We start from the raw sequence: 24,371 nt of genomic DNA, 5'->3' as shown, positions 1-24,371 counted from the left end.
CTTTAACGCGAATTCGTTAGTAAAGAAAACTTTGTGAATTAAAAATGTTCCAATAAATTTATTTTTAAACGTCTGTTGGAAGGGGGGAAACCTGGGGAACGGGGTATGTAACCGCTGAAAAAAGTGAATAGTAAGTGAAACAGGGGCAGGTTCAGCTTCTCTGTAAAGAGACTGGACAGTCATAGGTTACCCTGCTCTCTGAGGAACCTAGCTTTCAAAGCCTCCCGGATGCACAGCGCTTCCCGCTGGGCTCTTCTAATCGCACGGGTGTCTGGCTGAGCGTAATCAGCAGCCAGGCGATTTGCCTCAACCTCCCATCCCGCCATAAAGGTCTCCCCCTTGCTCTCACAGAGATTGTGGAGCACACAGCAAGCTGCAATAACAATGGGGATATTGGTTTCGCTGAGATCCGAGCGAGTCAGTAAGCTCCTCCATCTCCCCTTGAGACGTCCGAAAGCACACTCCACCACCATTCTGCACTTGCTCAGCTGGTAGTTGAAGAGCTCCTTGTCACTGTCCAGGGCGCCTGTATAGGGCTTCATGAGCCAGGGCATTAGCGGGTAGGCTGGGTCCCCGAGGATCACTGTAGGCATCTCCACATCCCCAACACTTATATGGTGGTCTGGGAAGAAACTACCTTCCTGCAGGCGTCTAAACAGACCAGAGTTCCTGAAAACACGTGCGTCATGAACCTTGCCCGGCCACCTGACGTTGATGTTGGTAAAACGTCCCCTATGGTCCACCAGTGCTTGCAGCACCATTGAAAAGTAGCCCTTTCGGTTAATATACTGGCTGGCCTGGTGGGCCGGTCCCAGGATAGGGATGTGAGTGTCATCTATAGCCCCACCGCAGTTTGGGAATCCCATCGCGGCGAAGCCATCTATGACGACCTGGACGTTTCCCAGGGTCACTACCTTTGAGAGCAGTAGGTCAACGATTGCGTGGGCTACTTGCATCACAGCAACCCCCACGGTAGATTTGCCCACGCCAAAGTGGTTCGCTACTGACCGGTAGCTGTCTGGCGTTGCAAGTTTCCAGAGGGCTATGGCCACTCGCTTCTGCACAGTCAGGGCTGCTCGCATCCGGGTGTCCTGGTGCTTCAGGGCAGGGGCCAGCAAGTCACACAGTTCAAGGAAAGTGCCCTTACGCATCCTGAAGTTTTGCAGCCACTGTGATTCATCCCAGACCTGCAGCACTATGCGGTCCCACCAGTCCGTGCTTGTTTCCCAGGCCAAGAATCGCCGTCCCATAGCATGAACGTGACCCATTGCCACCATGATCTCCGCGGCGCGGGATCCCGTGCTTTGTGAGAGGTCTGTGCCACTCTGTGACTTCATGTCCTCACCGCGCTGCCGGAGCCTCCTCGCCCGATTTCTCAGCAGCTGACTGTGGAAGAGGTGGACGATAAGGTGCGAGGAGTTGACAACGGCCATAAGTGCAGCGATGATCGCAGCGGGCTCCATGCTCGCAGTGCTGTGGCGTCCGCGCTGTCACTGACCAGAAAAGTGCGGTAACAGATTTCCCGCCGGCGCTTTCAGGGAGAGAGGGCGGGAGTGACGGTTGAATGACAACAGTTACCCAAAACCACCCTCGACACATTTTTCCCCCAGCAGGCATTGGGGGCTCTACCCAGCATTCCAATGGGAAGCGGGGACTGCGGGAACTGTGGGATAGCTGCCCAGAATGCACCACTTCCAATGTCGACGCTTGCCCCGTTAGTGTGGACTCACAAAGTCGAATTAGTGTCCTTAGTGTGGATACACAAATTCGAATTCATAAGGTCGAATCCACAAATTCGACCTAAGTTAAATCGAACTACTCTTGTAGCGTAGACATACCCTGAGAGCTGGTGGAACTTCAAGAAACAAACTCACAGAGGTCACAGTGGCAGGTGGCAGCAAAGGTGACTGTGCAGGGCCATTGGCAACAGAGCGGTGGAGTGAACGGTGGCACAACGAACAGACATGGCCAGAGTGAACAGTGAGCAGCTGGAGAAACAAGTAAAGTGCCTTCTTGCCCTCCACCTGGAAGGTGTACTCACATGAAAGCACCTCTGAACTCTGAGTCTCCACTGACCAAGGACAACACCGGTGAGTGGAGTGTGGTGGAGGGAAAAGTGAGGGGCATGTTAAATAGGCTATATTTTAGTCACTTTGCTCCAGAATGCTAGATTTGTGACTGGGAATGGAAACTTATATAAATATATTTCCTAGTCGGCCAAGATTTTTTAAATGCAGTATTTGCCAAGGTTGTTATCTCACATTGTTGCTATCTTGGGAGGTCATTATGTTGGGGAGTTTCTGTACTAAACATTTTTATTATTATAATTAATTTTTACATAAGAATGATCATACTGGGTCAGACCAATGGCCCATAGAGCCCTGTACCCTGTCTTACAACAGTGGGTAAGGCCAGGTGCTTCAGAGGGAATGAACAGAACAGGTTTCAGAGTAGCAGCCATGTTAGTCTGTATCCGCAAAAAGAACAGGAGTACTTGTGGCACCTTAGAGACTAACAAATTTATTTTAGCATGAGCTTTCGTGAGCTACAGAACAGGTAATTATCAAGTGATCTCCTGTTGCCCATTCCCAGCTTCTGGCAAACAGGCTAGGGCCACTCAGAGCATGGTGTTGCATCCCTCCACATCCTGGCTAATAGCCACTGATGGACCTGTTCTCCAGGAATTTATCTAGTTCTTTTTATAATCCTGTTATAGTTTTGGTCTTCACAGCATCCCCTGGCAAAGAGTTCCCTGGGTTGACTTTATATTGTGTGAAGAAATACTTCCTTTTGTTTTTTTAAAACCTGCTGCCTATTCATTTCATTGGGTGACTGCTAGTTTTTGTGTTATGTGAAGGATTAAATAAAATTTCCTTATTCACTTTCTTCACACCAGTCAAGATTTTGTAAACCTGTCATATCCCCATTAGTCATCTCTTTTCTAAGCAGAAAATTCCCAGTCATTTTAATCTCTCCTCCTGTTTCATACCCCTGATCATTTTAGTTACCCACCTCTGTACCTTTTCAAATTCCAAAATATATTTTTTAGGATGGGTGACCAGATCTGCACACACTATTCAAGGTGTGCACGTACCATGGATTTATATAGAGGCAATATGATATTTTCTGTCTTCTTATCTATCCCTTTCTAAAAAAGCAAAGGTTTCAGAGTAGCAGCTGTGTTAGTCTGTATCTGCAAAAAGAACATAAGCTTTCGTGGGCTACATCCGATGAAGTGGACTGTAGCCCACGAAAGCTTATGCTCAAATAAATTTGTTAGTCTCTAAGGTGCCACAAGTACTCCTCGTTCTTTTTAAAAAAGCAAACTGAATGTTGGGAATCACTGACTGCCGCTGCACACTGAGTGGATGTTTTCAGAGAATTATCCACAATGACTCCAAGATCTTTCTTGAGTGTTAACAGCTAATTCAGACTCCTTCATTTTGTATGTATAGTTGAGATTGTTTTCCAATGTGCATTACTTTGCATTTATCAACATTAAATTTCATCTGCCATTTTTGTTGCCCAGTCACCCAGTTTTGTGAGATCCTTTTGTAATTCTTCGCAGTCTGCCTGGGACTTAACTACCTTGAATAGTTTTGTATCATCTGCAAATTTTGCCACCTCACTGTTTACCCATTTTTCCAGATCATTTATGAATATGTTGAACAGTAATGATCCCAGTACAGACCCCTCAGGGATACCACTCTATCTCTCTCCATTCCGAAAACTGATAATTTATTCCTACCCTTTGTTTCCCATCTTTTAACCAGTTACTGATCCATGAGAGGACTTTCCTCTTACCCCATGATGGCTTACTTTCCAAAAGTCAATTTACATTAAATACTTTTTTTTAAATGTATATTTTTTTAGAAATCTAGACCAGTTATGTGTTTTGGTGTAACTTGCATTATTCTGATGTTAAATTTGCATAATCCTAACAAAACATTTACTTTATTCATATCTCTTTTATATATCTCATTGGTCCTGACACCCCCCCTGTAAATTCAAACACTCCCCCTAATTTCAATTCCTGGGGAAACCACTGGTGGGAGGGACACTTTCACATCCTTGTTCTCCTGGATCTGGTCTCTCTGCCATCTCTCCTGGGTCTTCTCCTGCTTTTCTGACTATTCCTCCTTCAGCATCTCCTTGACAACCTTGGAACTTTTTTAACCCAATGTTTTTCAAATCAGGTGTTTCACGGAAGCTGACAACGGCTCTTGAACAGTTTCAGTTTTGATGAGTTGGCATTTTCTGACCAAAAAAAAATCAGAAAATTGCTAACCACGACTATGCATTTCTCATGTTTTTGTGAATTTCACATCATTTTTAATTTCTAACCATCTCTCTTCATTTCCCATTTTTAATAAATTATCAACATTTTGTATAGTTTATAATCTTCCATTTTCAGAATAAGGATATTTTAATGTTTTTGTCAGCTTAGTCACATGGTGCATTTTTAGTTAATTATTTCATATTTTTAAAAATATTTTTACAAAAGGAAAGCAATAAACAACAAATGTTCAAGGGAAAAATTGCTAAAAAATAATGGTAACATTTTAAAAAGAAATTATTTTAAATGAAAAATACTGATGTTGAGAAAAGGTCATTTTTTGACTAAAAAATCCCCCAAACAAACCAATTGATGTTTCAAAAATATTGACGAAGTAAAACTTTTTTAAAAATTATAAAAATTGTTATTACTGATTTATCTAAGACAAAGCAAAAAAATTATAATATAAAACTGGCAAGCTCTTAAATGTATAAGATTCTACCATATAACATTGCTGTGGCATATTCCAGAGTTAGAAAATCAGACCCAAACCTGTTCTTCAGAGACAAAGACACACTGGTGTCCCAGGCTGGTATCAGCACAATCAAAGGAACTACCATGGACTATCACCTAGTTAAGTGGCCATTCTTTGGCAGGAAGAAGGGTGTGAACAAGAACTTTACATATTGGCAACAGAAACAGCTGGATGTCCTGTGTAAACAGACTGGCTGTCACCTGCATCCCAACTGGAGATAATCCTCAAAGAAGGGAGAATTGTATAAAAATAGAGCACACACACACACACACACACCACAAATTACTTTTCTCCCCTCATCTCTACTCCTGACAGCTACAATGTAAAGTAAAGTAGCATCGCAGCTGGGAGACATTCATGACACTGCAACCTGTGGCTTCTTCATGGCTGGATCCTTTGCCCAAAGGATTTAAACTCTGAATCCTAAGAGAAGTGGCCCAAGTGAGTTCAGTCAGGCCAGTTTCCCATTTCTCTGGGCTGTATTAATAGTGTCAAAGCCCCCTGTCCGCACCCCATTTTGGAGAAGGCAGGAGAGAAGGCAGCTGACTTATCAGCTATTTAGATCTGTCATCCTAATAATAAACAAGCTAAATGAGATCAAATGAAGCAATTCCACGTTGCATAATCTACCATGGAGCCTAGGAGCACCCTCTTAAATGCTTCCCAAGCATTGGACAGCTCCAGCAGGGAAATTGCTCCACTGAAAAGGAATCCCAGGGCTGGAAGGTTGGTTCAGGATATCCTGAACATCTGCTGCTATCCAGCTGCACTGCTTGGCAAAAATCCACACAGCCCGGGGTGGGTGTGTGGGTGTGTCCTGCCCCAGGAAGCAAAACTAACAAGAATTCATTTCTAAAAGCTGCAGGACTCGTCTTTGGCTCAGGAAGAGCCATGGGTTATTAAAGGGCGAGGTCACTGGGGTAGAGGCAATTTACATAGTAACTGCAAGACGAATTCAGGAGGTGTAGTAGTGCATTTCTGGCCCACACCAGCGGCTTCAGAACACAGGTCAAGAGACCCCCTAGTGGACAGTGATGGAATAACCAACCAAATGGAGAAGTTTCCTCCTGATCTTCATTACTTAGATGGTGGTTCATGCCCCGAAGAGAGGAGGTTTGGATCCCTTCCCAAACTCCTGTTCATTTCCTCTTTTGTATGAACAACAGTATCTAATGCCCCAGTCCTTTAAAAAACAAATCCCGCCAAGCTCTTGGCTTCAACGACATCTTGTAGCAGTGAGTTCCACAGGCTAATTGTGTGTTGTGCAAAAACATAGGTCCTTTGATCACTTTCAAATTTGCTGATTTTCAATTTTGTTAAGTGTTCCCATTGTTGTTGTATGAAGACATGGATTGAATAGCAGCACCCCAATCCATCTTCCCCATCCCAGTCTTTGTTTTTCTCCCCTTGTTCACGTCCCCTTATTCTCCGACAAGAACAGCTCCAATCTCAACCCATAAAAGTCCCACCTGGCCTCCCATCATTCTTCTTACCAGTCTCTGAACCTCCTCTAGCTCTGCAGCGTCCTTTTGGAGACAGGTGACCCGTACTGCACACGGTGTTCTGCATCAGGTGTCCCTTTGGTTCATATGACATCAGAGCATTTTCTGTATCATCACCTAGTGTGTTCCTAATATACCCCAACATCTTGTTTGCTTTGTTGTCAGTTGCTGCACACTCAGCCGAGGTCTGCACTGGGAGATCTACAATGACACCCTGGAATTGACGCTCCTTGAACTGAATGGGAAAATGCGCATAGATTTCAGTGGGATCAGCAGTTCACCCCGGCTCTTTCTCCTGAGCTGTTGCAATTGCATTTGGACTTAGGAAGATGGATGAGTAATGCCTAATTCTTCCTCTGCTGGACCCTATCTGTATTTGTCACACTGTATTTCATTTGTCGGTGGGTGGCCCATTCCTCTCATGTGGCCAGATCCTGCTGAAGTTTCCTCCTGTTGTTTTTCAGTTTGATTAACCTAATAATCCAGCATCCACTGGAAATGTTGCTATTTTATTCTTCAGCCCTTGTTTATAAACTGGGCTGTAGACAAGTTGTGCAAGAGGCAGTTTCTCTTTGTCAAGGTTTTTAAAGCACTTTTCTGACTGTATACGCATTGGGTTTGCTGCAGACCCAATTTCTCCCAGCTCTGCAGCTTGAAGAGTTAATGCTGTTGTTATTCAGGTACACGCAGTTACCTCCTCCCCTTATTAGAAGCCTGCAATGAGAGAGAACAAAGCCATTGTCAGCCAGTCGATGGGCCTTTCCTGTAACTGCCAGTGGGAGAATGTGTCTGACACCTCCAGACTGGATCTCTCCCTAATATATATGTTGAGTCTGAACTTTTGATGAACTGAAACTTAACTCAGACTTGATGTCTCTGTCTGAAACTTTTAATCAAAGCTCTGACCTGCGAACAACTCATGAAACCCCCCCCTCCCAATAAGTAGCCATCTTCCCCTTTGTCTTTTCTAATTTACATTTTAACCTGTTTTATCCTGTAGAATCTTGTTTGATTATGCATGACCATTATGATCTGTTAATCACTTTGTTTACTTCTGTGTATAAATATTGATGCTCACCCCTAATAAACTTGCCACACTTACTCCGAAGCTTTTTTTAAGCTAAGGATGGTGTGAGCCCGTTGATCAACGAATTGTTGTCTGGTCTCTGACAGACTTGTGAGCCCCATACCAACTCCGCACAAACTCGGGTGCTGGAGAGGTGAGTAGGACTTGCTTTTTACCTAACATATATATATATATATATATATATATATATATGTGTGTGTGTGTGTGTGTGTGTGCGCGTGCGCGCGCAAATTAGCCCACATCTACTATTGCAGGGAGGGATGTTCTTACTAGATGAAGTTTTTCAGATGACGTTTATTCACCAAAACACTCAATTTTTGGGTTGACATCTCCCTCAAATATTTTTTCTGGCTAGATTGACATGGCAGTTTGGGTGCCCTTCACAACACTGGAGAAGGAGCTGGCTGTAGGCCTGATAGCCCAGTCATTAGAGCACTTAACTTGGATGGGGAAGATGGGGTTCAAGTCCCTACTCTGAACCAGGCATGGAGAGGACTTGATTTCAAATACAGGAGACCCAGGCTGAAGTGCCCTAACCAGTGGGCTATAAGATGGGAGGTTGACACCTCCATCGGCTTTGTGCATGTTTTTCCAAATTTCCCTCACTTTTAATAATTAAAAAAAAAAAAAAGCAGTTTAAAACTGCCTGAAATTGAAATGAAATATTTTGTTTCAGGTTGAATGAAACATTTCATTTGACCCAAAATGAAAAAGCTGTTCAATTCCTTGTTTTGTCGAGAAAACTGAAAATGTTTCATTTCTGGCTGATCCAGGTTCTTCTGCTCCCAATTTTCAGTTCAGCCAGTGAACGACAATATCGCTCATTCCGACAGCTCTAGTTCTTACACCTTCCTCTGGAGCAGCTGGCGCCGGCCACTGGCAGAGACAGGAGATGGGGCTAGATGGACCTTGAGTCAGAACCAGCCTGGGCCTTCCTGTGCTCCTGGGTACGTGACAGGCTCATGTAGGACCTGGCCTAGCCGGGCTGCACTGAGGAACCCAATTCCTGAAGGTGGCAGTGAGCAGGGGAGTCAGTCTCCACTCAGGAGGGTTTCTCTGCAGCCCCTTTCGTACTGACGGTTGCTGCCATGTAAATAACTCAAACCGTGAGGTCTGTTAGCTGTGGTGGAACTGACACACTGTGGTGCCTTTTGCTTTCCCTTGAATCTCAAAGGACTCCGCCGTCTGTGGAGACAGGTGGCCACTAGTGTGTTCAGTCATCCTGACGCACATACAAACCCTGCTCCCTGTTTTTGATGTCTCAGTCCAAGACAGGGGTGTCAAACGTACAGCCTTGGACCGGGTATCACCCCTTTCCTCCAGCCTCCAACTCCCTCCAGACTCTCCAAAGCAACTGGCCTGCAGCGCCCCAGGACTGGAGTCTGAGTGGGAGGAGCTGAGGTGGGAGCTCATGATGGACTTGGCCCAGAGAAGTTGACAAAAAAAAAAAAATAATTAAAAAAAAAATCACAGCCTAACTTTTCAATTTGGAAACGCTGCCATGGTGCCTCATGGGAGCTGTAGTTCAGGTGCCTTGTGCTCCCCTTCTCTTCTATAGACCAGCTCCCTGGTCAGACTACATCTCCCAGGGTGCACCATGGTCTCACTATTGGTCAAGGGTAGGCAGTGCATTGTGGGAGATGTAGTGCTGATAAACTCCCATTCTTCTCTATAAGCTGAGCTCCATGTCTAGACTACATCTCCAATGGTGCCCCCTGACCTCTCTTGGCAAAGGGGATGTAATCCCTTGGCCACAGTGCACCATGGGAGATGTAGTCCAGTTGAGGAGTCCAGCCCATAAAGGGGCGATTGGGATACAAGGAAATGAAACTAAAACTCCCATGAGGTATCAGGGCAGTATTTTCAGCTGAAATCTCAGTTTTTGGCCATTCATTTTTCCAATGGAAAAAAAAATCAAATATCTTCCATGAAAAGACATTTTGTGAAAAGGTTTGATCAAAACCCCAATTTTCCACCAAAACCAGTTTCAATGAAAAGTTCTCAACAACCCTAGTGTTACCATCCCCCTAACAGTGCAGAACCCCTTGCTCCACTGTTGATCCATGTCTCAGCAGTGGGAGTGAGCCCCTGTCATAAACATACAGCTAAGGGTAGCATAAAATCCCTCTTTACCCTGTAAAGGGTTAAGAAGCTCAGATAACCTGGATGACACCGGACCAATAAGGGGAGACGATACTTTCAAATCTGTGGGGGAAGGTTTTGGGTCTGTGTCTGTGTCTGTTGGAGCCAGCCAGGAAACAGGGCAGGGGAAAATATATCTGAACTAGCACATAGTCTTGCAGAAATAGTAAGTAACAGCAGAAAAGAAATGAGTTACATTACCTTTGTTTTAGTTTGCGAATTTTTCCTTGTGCTAAGAGGGAGGTTTAGCCCTGTTTTTTGTAACTTTAAGGTTTTGCCTAGGGAGGAAATCCTCTGTGTTCTTGAGTCTTTTGTTATTCTGTAAAGTACTTACCATCCTGACTTCACAGAGGTGATTTTTTTTATCTTTTCTTTAATTAAAGTTCTTCTTTTAAGAACCTGATTGATTTTTCATTGTTCTTAAGATCCAAGGGTTTGGGTCTGTGTTCACGTGTACTAATTGGAGAGGATATTATTCTCAAGCCTCCCCAAGAAAGGGGGTGTAGGCACTTGGAGGGGGTATTTGGGGAAGGTAGGGCTCCAGGTGGCCCTCCCTGAACGTTTGATTAAATCACCGGTGGTGGCAGCATTCTGTTCAAGGTGGAGTTTGTGCGTTGGGAAAGTTTTTAACCTAAGCTGGTTGAAATAAGCTTAGGGGGGCTTTCATGCGGATCCCCACATCTGTACCCCAGAGTTCAGAGTGGGGAAGGAACCTTGACAGCCCCAAATCCCAGAGAGAATCCAGATTTCCCTCACTCCCCGTCATTATTTTAGGGTTTACTTGGTGAACATTGACTCTGCCTGAATTCAGCCCCCACAACCTAGTGTTCAGAATCTAACCAAATAGAAAAAAAGACTCACGGGATGTTCAGATCAGAGCCATTCACCCATTTCCAGGGCTGCCCCATCTGCTCTCTCCAGAGGCCGATCCAGTGCTCGGAGACGCCTTTGTATTGCATCATGAAAGCCTGTAACAGAGAAAAAGGAAGGAGTTTGATTCCACGTGTGCTGCTCACAGGGCTCCGGGCAGCACAGAGTCACGTTATACAGAAATGTTCCGAGTTAGTTAAAGCAAAGTGTGGAACGGAAACAAGAGCCCCTGGGTTCCACTTTAGCGCCTTAACCTCAAGCTCCTTCAGCCCCGCCTCAGTCACGGCGCCGGGTACAACCAGTGCAGTGAACGTGGCAAGAAGCTGAGGACCCCAGAGGAATTCGTCACACAACCATGCCCCATTCTTTGGGCGCTGAATGAGGCAGGGGTCCCGTGGGAAAACACAGCAGGGGGCCACATAACTAAAGATTGGCGCATAACTGAGCCACACCAAAGGGAAGGAGAAGGAAAACCAGAGTTAAGGTGGCACTTGGGTGCTTTGACTTATTCCCAGTTAGAGCTGGGCAAGTTTTTGGTGACTTGTAAATTCACTGAAAAATTCTGGGCTGGAGTTCGTAGGTGCTACCACGAGAGAAATAATCACGTGAAATTGCTGAAACTTTCAGGAAAAAGGCTCCCCTTGAGAGAGTAAAGTTCAGACAAGCGTCCCCCGTCCCCCCCAAAAAACACAAAAAGAAAATCCGCAGCGCAGTTATAAGCAACTGAAAAATGGAAATGCTTAGTTCAGTGGTGCCCAAACGTTTCCTGTGGTGTCCGCACTTACCAGTAACGGAATTGGTCAGAAGAAGAGCTTGAGCTGAAGGCGGAGCTGGGGATGGAGGAGGAGCTGGAGCTAGAGGCAGAGCTATGCTGAGGGCGGAGCTGTGGCTGGGGCCAGGGCGGAGCTGTGGCTGGGGCTTCCTCCCCGCCCCCTATGGGGGATGGCCCGGGCCCCACAATATGCCCCCCCCCCAGAACATTCTTCTACACCTCTGTAGGGGATGCCACACCCCACAGTTTTGAGACCACTGGCTTAGGCAATTTTAATGATATGAATCATCCCGTGTGTCTACACTATCCTAGGTGGCGTCTTACCCCATCCCCCTTGTAGTTGAGCATCTTCCACTCATGAATTAAGCGACACGATTAACAGGTTACATGTAATTTGTTCTCTCTCCCAAGGGGGAGAATTGTGTGTGTAGTGGAGCGGTTTGTTTTGGTAGGGTTTTGTTATTTGAAGTGCACATGCTACATGTTTATGTGAAGGCGGCCATCTTGGCTGACAGACTGGGAACCTCCATAACAAAAAAGCCCAAGTCATGCCAGCTGGAGCTAACGAAGCAACCCTCTCCAGTCAGCACAGCTCCTCTGTGGACGAGCACAGAGTGTAACCAGTGACACGCTCACCAGTGGGTTACACTGATATCACAGAAGACAGCTCAAAGAAGAGCACCTCGCTCTCGGAGCAGAAGGTGGTGGGGTTCTGGACGGTCTTTAGTTCCTGGGGGAGTCCATTCCCCAAGCTAGGACCAGCCACCAAGGAAGCTCCATCTCCCTCACTGAGAAGTTTTGCCCTTAAATGGTGCCAGAGGAGCAGAGATGTCAACTAAGGTCTTCATCCTGGAGCTTTCGGCTCTTTTAGGCACCCTGGGCCCAGGCCATGGAGCGCCTTGAAGACCTTGACCATAACTCCAGCATAGCCCATCACCCCCAGGGTCTGTTTTTTTCTCACCAGGTCCTGCTCGCTGTCAATCCTAGCCAGGGAAGCACCGAGCGCAGAGCAGCGTCTCTGGCTGTTGTTCCAGTTCTCTTCCGTCTCGGAGAAATAGTAGCATTTCCCTTGGTATCCGATCCAGCCGTCTGGGCACCAGGCCATGAACTGGGGCTGTGCTTTAAGTACCAGCACTGAAATTGAGAGAGCGACATAAGGGCAACAGATCAACCTTTCCCTCCGCCGCTCCCCCAGATGCAAACACCCACCAGATGAAAATGAGGAAAGGCTCCAAAGTGCAACCTTAACCCTGGTTTCCCTGATCCTCCCTTTTTATGTGTATCAGTTATGATTAGGGACCTACCAAATTCACAGCTCATTTCCCTACATTTCACGGTCACAGCATTTTAAAAATCTTGAATTTCACAGTTTCAGGTATTTAAATCTTACATTTCACGGGGTTGCAAAAAACAAATATATTTTAAAATAGCAAAATATAAACACGTAAAGCCCTTAAGACTCAGCGTTTCACACACTGGGGGGCCCTGACCCAAAGGGGGATCACAAGGCTATTGTAGGGAGGTTATGATATTGCCACCCTCACTTCTGCACTGCTTTCGGAGCTGGGTGGCCCGAGTGCAGCGGCTGGTGCCCGGTGCCCAGCTCTGAGGGCAGCGCTGCCATCAGTAGCAGCACAGAAGTAAGGGTGGCAATTTTGTGACACTCCCCCCCCCACACACTACAATAGGCTTGCAATCTCCATTTGGGTCAGGACCCCCAGTCTGAGAAACGCTGTGTACTTCTGTATACTTTTACCGTATAGTATAAGGTACTTTTATAGCACAGAGTAAAAGTACACAAAAGACCAGCTTTCACAGGGGAGACCAGATTTCACAGTCCGTGACGTGTTTTTCACAACCGTGCATTTGGCAGGGCCCTAGTTATGATACTGTCTTTATGTGGTCACTGTTATGTTTTTCCACAGGACCCCTGCCTCATTCAGTGTGCAAAGAACGAGGCAGGCTTGTGTGATGAATTCATCTGGGGTCCAGAGTCCTGAAAAAACTGGCCACTCCCCTGAGAGTGGAGAGGTGGGAAAGGAGATCTGGTGGATACGGCAGCTAGAAACCAAAATCCCACATGACAGTCAAACACCTGCTGTTAAGCAGAAAAGCTGAGCCTGGCCCACTGAGCCTGCAAGCTAGAAATGGGACACACACCTAGCAGCTTTCTATACCGAAATCAGCTTTGGGAGTTACCTCCAGTACATTCACTCCTAGGATTACTCTAACCAGCCACTAGGTGTCACTGTAAGTACAGGGGAGATTCTAGAGCCGGGGTAGGCAACCTATGGCACGGGTGCCGAAGACGGCACGTGAGCTGATTTTCAGTGGCACTCACACTGCCCGGGGCCTGGCCACTGGTCCGGGGGGCTCTGCATTTTAATTTAATTTCAAATGAAGCTTCTTAAACATTTTAAAAGCCCTTATTTACTTTACATACAACAATAGTTTAGTTATATATTATAGACTTATAGAAAGAAACCTTCTAAAAACATTAAAATGTATGACTGGCACGCAAAAACTTAAATTAGAGTGAATAAATGAATTCAGCACACCGCTTCTGAAAGATTGCCGACCCCTGTTCTAGAGTGCAGGTCAAACTCGGAATCAATGTAACAGGCCTTTAGTCGTGGCTGTTCCTTGTCAGTGCAGTGTAGACACTCTGGGAGCTGCAGTTTAGGGTACATCTACACTGCAATAAAACCCCTGCGGCTGGCCCATGTCAGCTGACTTGGGCTCACGGAGCTCGGCCTGCAGGGCTATAAACTGCAATGCAGATGTTGAAACCCAAATTTATTTTTTAAAGTCACAATTTCTAAGCCGATCTCATGATTTTTGGGGCATGACCCATGGTTTATCCCATGCTTGGGGTTACCAGAAATACAGCTCCTCTGTATAACTAAAGTAACTAACTATTATGATGTGGTTTTACAATGTTTAGTAATATCTACAGAGCCACATTTCCGTATGCGTTAAAACTTGTAAGAGCTTTGGCCACCTCCACCCAACAGTCTCCGGAAGGCCACTTTATTCATTGTTTCTCTTTATTTTGCCCATGGTCTCAGTTTGTTTAGTCTATTGAGAGTTGGTCTACGCTTAAAAGTTAGGTTGACATAGCTACCTCGGTCGGGGTGTGAAAAAAACCACACACACACACGCACCCCCGAGTGACATAGTCAAACCGACATAACCTCTAGTGTTGACACAGCTATGCTGATGAAAGAAGGCTGGTGTTGATGTGGGTACCATTGCTCAGAGAGGTGGTGTTCCAACACCGATGGGAAAAATCTTTGTCCGCGTAGGCTGGGTCTATAGTAGGGTGTTATGCCGGCATAGCCAGAGTGACACAGCTGTGCCAGTGTAGTCTCCGTAGGGCAGACATCCCCGAGACTGTACACTCTTTGGAGGAGAAATTCCTTTCCTGTTTGTATTATCTCAGGAACTGACGTTTCTCCCTTTCGTTACAAGGATACGTGCTTACCCAGGAAGATAGTTTAAAGGGCCAGTTTTGTCATCACAAACAAGGCTCCAGAGGGGAGCAGGAGGGAGAGTCTGAAGATGCGTTCCTGGTCCCCACGGCTGATGCCTGAGAGGAGACAGCCTGTGACTCTGGGTATGTCTGCACGACAATGGCACTGCTGCGCTGCTGCAGCCCTGCCCCAGAAGTGCCGGAGCGTAGAAACTTCCTACATCAACAGAAGGGTTTTCCCCATCGCGGTAGTTAATCCACTTCTCCGACAGGAGGTAGCTAGGTCGATGGAAGGACCCTTCTGTCGATCCAGCTGTGTCTACACCGGGGATTGGGTTGACCTAAGTGTGGTGCTCCGCGCATGGAATTTTTCACAGCCCTGAGCGGCGTGGCCAGCTCGATGTAAATGGAACACACGGACACTGGGATTAGCCACTCACCTGCCAGAGCAACAACAGCAACAACCAGAAGGACAAGTACAACGCTCGCTGCGACTGTACACGCAGCACGTTTCCTGAGCCTGAAGCTACGGCCATTACCTGAAAGAGTAAAAGCCCTTAATTCTCCTGAGAGTGGGGTACCCAGAGTCAGTAGCTGCACCAGGGTCTGAGCTGCGTTGGTGCAAGGAGCATTGTGCTGAATGGCTGCCGTTATCTATCTATGGAATAGGACCTCAGGAGTGTCGGTCTGTCTGTGTCACTCTGGAGCCTACAATGTCTGCAGAGTCACTGGGAAGCAATGGAAGTAGCTACTAATATGGCCGAAAGCTCTTTGTTTGGAATAGCACCAGGTTCATTCACCACTGACATTCCCGGCCTGTTACTGCCCAATTTTTTAGTTCTCAGCCATTCAGACTTCACAGATTATGCCCTGCAGCGTACAGCTACAGTCAGGGATATCTCTATGCCATGCCCAGAGCCTAGATCAGCGGTTCTCATCCCTGGCAAGCAGGTTTGGACCCAGGGCCGAAAGCCGAATCGCCGCTGTGCAGGGCTGAGGCCCTGAGCCCTGCCACCTGGGGCTGAAGCTGAAACCTGAGCAACTTAGCTGCTGTATTCTCAGCTCTTCCCCACTTTCCCAGGTTGTCCGAGTGTCACACAGCCCCAGAGCCCAGCTAACAGCCACCTGCACCGACATCGACACAGGGACCGAGATGCTACAAATATTGAGTCGCAAGCGAGGAACTGCTCCAACACTCCTGTAGGGCGTGGGCATCGGCCCCGGGGACCGTGTGGCATCCTGTGATCACTTTACGCACCAGTCACGCTGCTCAGGGGTTTCCAGTCTGCATCGCTCACAGGTTTAGAGAGCACTGGAAGGAAAAGACTTAACCCCAAAAGGAAGCAGCCGGCATCGATGCTGTTCAGTCTTCATAAGGCAAACTCTGGCTTCCCCCATTTTCCATACACAACGGCGGATTTACTACACACCGCACCGCTACTGTTCTTACCACATCCCCTTCCTTCTCACGGTCTGAAACCCTCTCCACTGAGCACTGCAGGCTCCCTGCTTCCCCCATAGCCACAGTCCACTCCCCACCACTGCGGCTCCATCATCCCCACCCCACCCATTGCTGGCCCCTTCCCCTCCCGTACACCCTCCCCGCTTGCCGCTGGCATCCTGCCCTACCCCGCTGCTGCTTTCTGCCCTCCTGCCCTCCCCTGCATCTCTCCCACCCACAGCTGACCCCTTCCCGTCCTAACCACAGCTCATCCTCTGGCTGATGACCACTTCCCCCACCCGCCGCTGTATCCTACCTGCCCTCTATCCCTCCCGCTGCTCGTTCACCATCCCCCAGCGTCAGCCGGAGCTTGACGTGGAGGGGACCAGGTGACGTCTACACTGCAGTCGGCAGGTGTGACTGCAGCTCGGGTCGACATGCTGGAGCTAGTCTGGATCTAGTGAGCAAAAACTGGCAGCGAAGCAGTGTCAGTGCAGGCTTTGGTACAAGCTAGGAAGGCAGGTACATAGGTGGGGGTCAGAGGGGCACACACAGCCCATGCTGAAAGCTGGGCCACTGCCCCACTGCTATTTTTAGTGCCACTCACTAAATCAAAACTGGCTCAGGTCTGCAAACACCCGCCCCTGGCTGCAGTACGGACAGTCCCTTAAAGAGGGGCTTAGGCATTAGCAGAGTCGGGGACTGATTGACACACACTTGCACCCACGTGGCTTTCAGTTCACCCATCGTGTTGTGTTGGTTCTCTGGAAAATCTGGGCAGTGACAATCCTAGTTTAGATGTTAAGAGTAGTGTCCTGTTTTGATTTAGCAAATGAATCACTTAAAGAAACACAATTAAAAAACCCAAACACTGATTAAGGTAAATCAGAAAAGGGCACTTACAGTACATTTGCAATCAGCGAGCAGGTAATAAACTCCCCTCCTCTCCCCTCTTAAACTACTATTCAAATCATTCAAGTTAGTTTTTGTTGGCGACTGTCACGAGTTAGAAACTTCAAAAAAAAAATTAAATCCCCCAGATTCCAACTAGACAGTGAGATGGTGAAAGGTCGATTTTGGCTTCATCTGCCAGATGGTGAAATTCAGGGTACCTCCCTCCTTGGCTGCCCCCCACTAGAGCCCCTTTCCAGCCCCTGCACCCTCACTTCTGCAGCCCTGCTAAGGTGCACACAGATGTTTGCTCTGCTGGAGGGGTCTGCAGAGGACAGCATGGAATCGGGGGAGGGGAGCAGGAAAAAAGCGGTCAGAGTGGGAGGGGAATGGAGAAGGGAATTGTAGGGAGGGGGCACAATGGAGGAAATCTAGCTCTCTGGCAGGCCTTTAAAATCTCAGCATGTCATCCCATGTGCAACCTGCTCCCTCCTGATGTCACATCTCTGGGCAGAGTTCCTCTGCGTCGTGTCCGCTGGCTCCCAGGACACCAGTGAGGAGCGACGGGCTCTGTCCTGGGTTCTTTTCTCGGGGTCCCCCTCGGAATCCCTGATTCTGAATCTGTGACCCTCACTCCCATCCCTGTTTTTTCATTTGTTGTCCCCCAGTGACTAGCTGAAAGCCTGGGTTCAGCGGCTCCTCCCCTTAGGCTGGGGGCAGCGGCCCGCACCCGCCCATCCCCCGTGCTTCACTAGGGGCAACCTGCTTCAGTCAGCTCACTGCCCTGGGACACTGGGGCCTGGGTTCTGTTCTCAGCTCCGCTGCTGCCTGACTTTGGGCAAGTCACGTCCCCTCTCTGGGGCTCAGTTTCCCTCTCTAATACGGGGAGAGCGAGACCGGCTTCCCTTGGTAAAGTGCTGCGAGATCTCCTGATGAGAAGTGCTGTCAGAGCTGGGGACTATCACCATGAACAGCCTCTGTTTCAGTGGCTCCTGCCTCTAGGAGAGAGTGAAAAGATCCCAATGGATTGGAGGCCTCTGGAGCATGGGCTGGTAGCTTGGAATTTGGGGCAGAGGCTTGAAGTCACTTAGCCCAAGTCCTGCTAAGCATGCTGGGAAAACTGAAAGTCTGTTGACATATTTCAGGCTCCCCAAGATGGTTGAGTTTTCGAGTTAAGACAGTTTGGGCTAAAGGAGCCTGGAAAACTCTGCCAAGTCCAGTGACTGGGTGTCACAAAGGGCCCAGAGGGGCGGTGCTGGGCTTTGCTTCTTGGTGGTTTGCGGTGTCAGACTCTTTTCACCGAATCACAGAACTGGAAGGGACCTCGAGAGGTCATCTAGTCCAGTCTCCTGCCCTCATGGCAGGACTAAGTATTATCTAGATCATCTCTGACAGGTGTTTGTCTGACCTGCTCTTAAAAACCTCCAATGACAGAAATTCCACAACCTCCCTGGGAAATTTTCTTAGGTTCCTTTTATTTCCTTCCCAAATTCCAGTTCTAATGAGCATCAGGCCCCTTCCTGGTGCTTCAGATCATCCGTTAGGTGGTTCTGGTCTTTGCCTGCTCGGCTAAAGCCTCTTGGCTAAAGCCAACTAGGAGAGCAGAGGGTAGATTTTGTCTGACACCCGGAAGTCTCCTCTGATCCAGCTTTTTCCAGCTCTTCCTACCCAAGGAGACAGCCACAAGCTTCAGACCACCGGTCACCATCCCCTGGAGTATAAAGGTTTGTCTATATGGGAAAGTGATCCCAGTATAAGCCAAGGTGGGAGTTTAAACCAACAGTGATACCAGTTCAGCCTCCCATAGGGAGACTCTTATTCCAGTAGACGAGTGGCCTTTAGGTCAGCTAATACTGCTTTGGAAGAGGTTCAAGCTAAACCAAAAAAGCCACTTACTGCACAATAAGAATGTCCACCTGGGAAGTTATACCCTGTATGTTTCCCATGCAGCCCAGCCCTAAAAAAGACACCTTAGTCTCCTCCTCCCCTGCTTACATAACTGTCTGTGTGCCACTGGAGAACATGACTCGTGCAAGCTTTGAGCTAGTGAAGTGGGGAATATGGTGACTGTTTCAGTCATTTTAGGATAAAAAAAACAGCGTAACTGACAATTTCCTGACCTACTCTCAGTGAAAGCATCCTGTTTTCTTAATTTACACCATAGATCCTAAAAATCAGGGACCGCGGCTCTGGGTGCAGTACAAAATCCCCAACAGAAAAAAATAACGCAGCCCTATCCCTGCAGCACACACCCCTCCACAAACCTGAGCAGGTTCCCTGGAGTGCTGTATAGAGAGGGGAGACTGGACTAGGTGACAGAGGCATTTTCCACTGCAACGTCCCACATATCAGGGAGTGACAGATGTTGCCTCCAAGTGCAATAAGTCTCATTGAAAAGCATCAAGGAAAAACCAAGGCTGACCCTGGAGACATCGTACTACAGAGTGACCTGCCACCGGAACAGGACTGACAACAACGGTAACGGGTACAGGGGCTCAACCCCCAAACACTGCATGTGACCCCATCCTGGGTGGGGCATACCTGCCTCTGACAGACACCTGGGGACTGGCTTCTTCTACCACCTTGGCAACCCTGGTCTGGCTTGTCCTGTGACAACCATCACCAACAAGCAGCCTTAGTAGGCTCAGCAGACCCCCCAGAGACTTTATCACGTTGTAGGTGGTTGTTGTGTTCTTGTTGAAGCTGCTGGGTGTAACCACCACCCTTCCTTTACAATAATTATTTCTTATAGCTAAGCTCCTTTATGAAACTACCACACCCCTATCCCAACACAGAGGCACATGTGGGCTACTCAGGAGTTTGTGCTATGTAGGAGAGGGGCTTGCCTGGGTATTGTTTGTGAATAGATGTATGCGTGTGTGTACATGTGCACAAGACAGAGAAGAAAAAACACCAGAGAAGCGGAGGGAGCAGGCAGCCAGAAAGCCAGACACAGAAGCACTGGCAGTGGGACCCTGAGAAGAAACCTTGAGACTGTGCTTTTGGGCACAGTGCTGGCTGAAAGAGGCTGGGAACTATGAGCAAGGAAATTGTCTCCCATCATTTGACTCCTCCTGTGTTTGGGGTAACACGACTTTGGACTTTGTAAATAAGCCAGGCTCTAAGAAAGGGGACCAGACCCCACTGTCTGTTTCTCCTCGTAACTGCAAGACACCACATTTTTGGTGAGTCGCTCAGGTCAAGAGGGATAAAAGAGGGTTTGATGAGCATCTAAGCATGTAGCTGTAGCTTGCTGGAGGCAGACCAGCTTCTTAAGGCTTGCAATGGGGCGGGCGGAGGCATGTGTGCGAGGTCTCACATCTGACACCAGGGCCCCTGCTCTCCCCGTGCCCCTAACCCCACATGTACACACACACTCCTGAACAACCTCCTGATTGGGGCAAGCTGGATGGCCTGGCATCCAGGCAAACTGCTTACCCAGGGGGAATAAACCCAGGGTACCCGGCCATCTGGGGCTGAGAGAACAGTTTCAGTCTCTCCACAGGTCCTTAGCCAGCATTTTCCAGAGACGTGTTTAAGGCAAAGCAGATGCTCCAGCAATTTCCCCCACCCCCACAGGTGTTACAGTCACAGGCACTGAAAGGTGAGACTCCTCCTACACTCGCTCTTTGGTATTGGCAGAGCCCATCTGTACAGAGCCAGAGGTTTGCACGTGTTTTTTACAAGAGCTGCTAGCTTCTCCCCAGCTGGTGTGGGCTGGATGCAGGGGGCGAGATTCAATGGCCTGTGCTGTGCAGGGGTGGGTGTGGGTGTGTGTGTGTGTGTGTGTGTGTGTGTGAGAGAGAGAGAGAGAGAGTGAGAGTGAGAGAGTGAGCAGGTGATCACAGTGGTCCCTTCTGGCTTTACAAACGATGACACTACACACCCCATTTAAGTGCTCAGAAGGGGGCTTAAGTTACCTGGCTGCGCTCTGCTCTTGGGGCTTCCAGGGATCTCAGGATTAACCTCCAACCACGGTTTCGTCCCAGCGGGGTCCATTCTTTTCTCTCGTCTTGGCAAGACACGCGGGCACCTTTCTCGCTACACCCAGCGCAGGGATTCAGTCCTGGTCGGCTGGAGAGATTCCTGGCTCCCGACGTGGCTGTTCTGCAATGCAAGAGGGAACAGCCGGAATATGTAAAGGGCAGTTTCTGTGGATCGCCACTAGATGGGTCACAGAGTCATCACTGTTATTGACCTGGGACACAGGGCATGGGAAGTTCCCATTGGAAGATCACTAGACCTGACTTTCCCTGCTCTTTAAAAGGTTCTGAGGCCACATGCTTGGTTGAAACTGCTCCCCAAGACACTGCGGCCTCAGATGCGCTGGCAGGGGAAACTGAGGCAGGACCACAGTGGGGCTCTGACTGGGCTCCCCAGATGCAGGTTCTCCCTTTGCATAGTACCCCAGCACTGTCCCCAGGCACAGCCCTTCTCCCCACTAGGCCTGCCCTAGCCCCTCATATTCCCTCTCCTTATGGTCTCACACAGCCATTTCTCCCCTGCGTGCGCACGCACACACACACACACACACACACACACACTTCTGGTGGGAAAGGAAGCAAGGCTGTGGGGGGGAGCTTTGGGGCAGACCCAAACCACCAGGCTCGCCTGGCGCTCCTTCCTCAGTTTCCCCATCAATGCTGCCTCAGTGTGCAAAGGCGCCTTTAAGCACTGATGCCTCTTCATAGTTGGACTAAGCTCCCCACTTCAGACCCCTGCCCTGTGCACAGCCCTAGTCTCTTCAACACAGGAGCCCCCTACACACAACCCCCCACCATGCATTCCCAGCCCCCTCCCACACACACACTGCCTTCAACAATGCTAATGAGTCCTCCCATCTCATGCCCCCCTCCCACTCACTAACTCTTAGCTATCAAGTTCTTCTACACAGCTGCAATATGTTTTCAGATCGTAAAAACAGAACGTTTTGTGGGCAGTAACAATCCAGCCACGTTTCTCTTTTGCTCCTTGATAATGTGCTGGCGTATAGGAGAAAATGAAAGACAGAAAATAAACCGGAAAGAAGCAACACGTACAATGACTTGTCTTAACTCCTTCCTGGCTTTCTCAAAAGCTGCTTTCAAAATGCACAACCCTCCGCCCTGCAGAATTGGCCCTTCCCTTAGGGCGAGGAGCGCTCCCCCAGGAAAACACAACCCAGAGATGACAGCTGCACTCCTGACTCCTCTCAATGCACAGCCCGCTGGCCCAAACACCCACTCCAGTAGAACGGCTTGACATTTTTTTGATCACTGTGTTTTCCAGCAAAAAAATGATCCAAATGGTCCAAAATTAACGGGGGGGGGGGGGGGGAAGGATTTTGGGGTAGGAAAGTGTCATTTTTACAAATCTTTCCAGCAGGAAATTTCCAAGTGTAAAGTTTCGTTTGGGAGAAAAAAACATCCCCACCACTTTTTTTAAATTTTAAATAAGACACCAGCCCGAGTTTGTTGCCACTAGGGTGACCAGACATCAAGTGGGAAAAATCAGGACAGGGGGTGGGGGGTAATAGGCACCTATAAAAGCCCCAAATTTCAGGACTGTCCCTATAAAATAGGGACATCTGGTCACCCTAGCTGCCACTGAATGCAATAGAACAAACAGCGTCTTTGGAGTCTCATACACGTGCTTGAAACATAAGACAACTGGATATGGCCAACGTGAGCCAGGGTCTGGAGCTGGAGGGTGCGGTCATATTTCTTATCCTATTAGAGAGGAGAATTGGGAGGAGGTTCACAGCCAGAAGTTGGCTGGATCCTGCTATGGGGATGTTGCTTTTTGTGATGTTCTGCACCCTTCCCCCTCATAGACCCCCTTTCTGATGGTCTCAGACCAGCACAACACTTGTTCTCTATTAACAGGACAGGGTCAGGGATGGGGACAGGGGGGTCTGGACCAGCAGTGTCCATGTGCTGGTTGAGGGTTTATACAGCATTGTTATGCCTGGGGCAGACTTTTCCTGCGGGAGGAGGAGAAGATTCTCTTGTTGTCTGTTCTGACAATAGATTTGGGGGTCAAAGCTTGTCTGGGTCACTTTTTATTGAAACCACTTTGTGGTTTCCTCAGAGACCCCAGGTCATGACTCATGGTCTCACCAATTCACATCCCACCCAACACTTGATTCACCCGGGGATCCGTCGGAGCATCCACACTATGACTCACCAGTGGGTCCTCACCACCTCCTGGGCCCCGCTAAGGGGAGGCACGTGCCAAGTCCATGCTCTCCCATCCCCCACACCGTCCCTCCCGGCACCTCTGCAGCCCGCCTCAGTGCACAGGGACCCCAGCCTCCGTGCTGAGAGCGCCCCGTGATCTCCCCACCCCACCGCCCAGGGGGGCCGAGAGCCACTGAACCAGACAGCAAACCGGGTCTGGGATGGGAACCACTTCGGGGGAGGGGGGCGGCAGCTCCAGTTCCAGCCCCAACGCACCCGCCACCCGCTCTCCAGTCTGGATCTACACTGGGCCCCCTCGCAGCATCTCGGCCAAATCGCCCCCCCCCCGCCAACACCCCCCCCCTGCGGGGCCCCGGTGCAGCAGCAGGAAGGAGGATCCCCCGTGTCCCGGGAGCTCTGCTGGTCTGCGGGCTCCATGGGACCCGGCCACAGCCCAGCGGGGTCCTGGCCCCAGCCGCCTCCCCCCAGCCTAAGCAGCCCGGTTACGGCTCAGACCCCACAACCTGGGACCCCCCCCCAAGCCCCAGCCCCAGCGCTCTCACCTGGCACGTGGCTCTCACAACACAGCTGGAAGGAGACGCTGCTGCTGCTGCCTGACCCGGGACCCGCTCTCAGCGGCGGGGACCGGGAAGCACGTGGTGGGGGCGGAGCTAGCTCTCCATCAATTAGCGTCAGAGGGCGGGGTGGCGGGGAAATAAATACGCTCTGCGCCTCCAGTTCCCCGGGCGTGGTGTGGTGCTAGGAAGCCGCGGGGACAGTTTCTGAACGTCCCCCCCGAAGTTTCGCTCCCGCCTGTAGCTCTGCCAGGCCCCAGGTTACTCCTGCGCGCGACGGGGCACCCCCCTGCGCGGCTCCAGTGCCCTTTGTTCCCGCCCCGCTCCGCTCCCCCGAGCCCCGGTGGCTGGACACAGACACCTGCAGCGCGGCACCGCGCTATGAGCGATGCTCCCGCTGCAGCGATTGGGCTGTGAGAGCCCGGCCTGAGCCCGTATGCGCCCCTCCGCTGGGAAACGCGTTCACACGGCGGGGGGGCGATGCCCCGGGACAGACCCGAATCTCACTGACACTTACCTCGGGAAGCCCTGGGGGCAGAGACTGTTGTTTTGTTCTGCGTTCGGACAGTGCCTAGGCCCCCCAGTGCCTTGGCTGCAGTGATTTCCCTACACCCCCCCCTGAATTTTCCCAACACCCCCCCCAGTTTTGT

At 49.3% G+C, this 24,371-nt stretch overlaps 1 protein-coding gene across 1 annotated transcript; it reads right to left on the bottom strand.

Moving 5' to 3' along the window:
- Positions 1-5,531: 5,531 nt before the first annotated feature.
- On the bottom strand, positions 5,532-23,752 carry LOC123345380 (C-type lectin domain family 2 member E-like). Its single transcript, XM_044982180.1, has 6 exons — positions 23,710-23,752; positions 20,909-21,095; positions 15,097-15,195; positions 12,146-12,318; positions 10,404-10,510; positions 5,532-7,027 (listed from the first exon to the last, which is right to left on the bottom strand). Exons 2-6 carry the CDS (start codon positions 20,985-20,987, stop codon positions 6,898-6,900), a joined length of 588 nt encoding a protein of 195 aa, XP_044838115.1. The 5' UTR covers positions 20,988-21,095; positions 23,710-23,752; the 3' UTR covers positions 5,532-6,897.
- Positions 23,753-24,371: the final 619 nt, after the last annotated feature.

Source organism: Mauremys mutica, chromosome 12 (genome assembly GCF_020497125.1).
Source record: "Mauremys mutica isolate MM-2020 ecotype Southern chromosome 12, ASM2049712v1, whole genome shotgun sequence".
NCBI classification, from domain to species: domain Eukaryota; kingdom Metazoa; phylum Chordata; order Testudines; family Geoemydidae; genus Mauremys; species Mauremys mutica.
The sequence above is the reverse complement of the archived record's forward strand: the minus strand, read 5'-3'. Positions and strand labels throughout refer to the sequence as shown.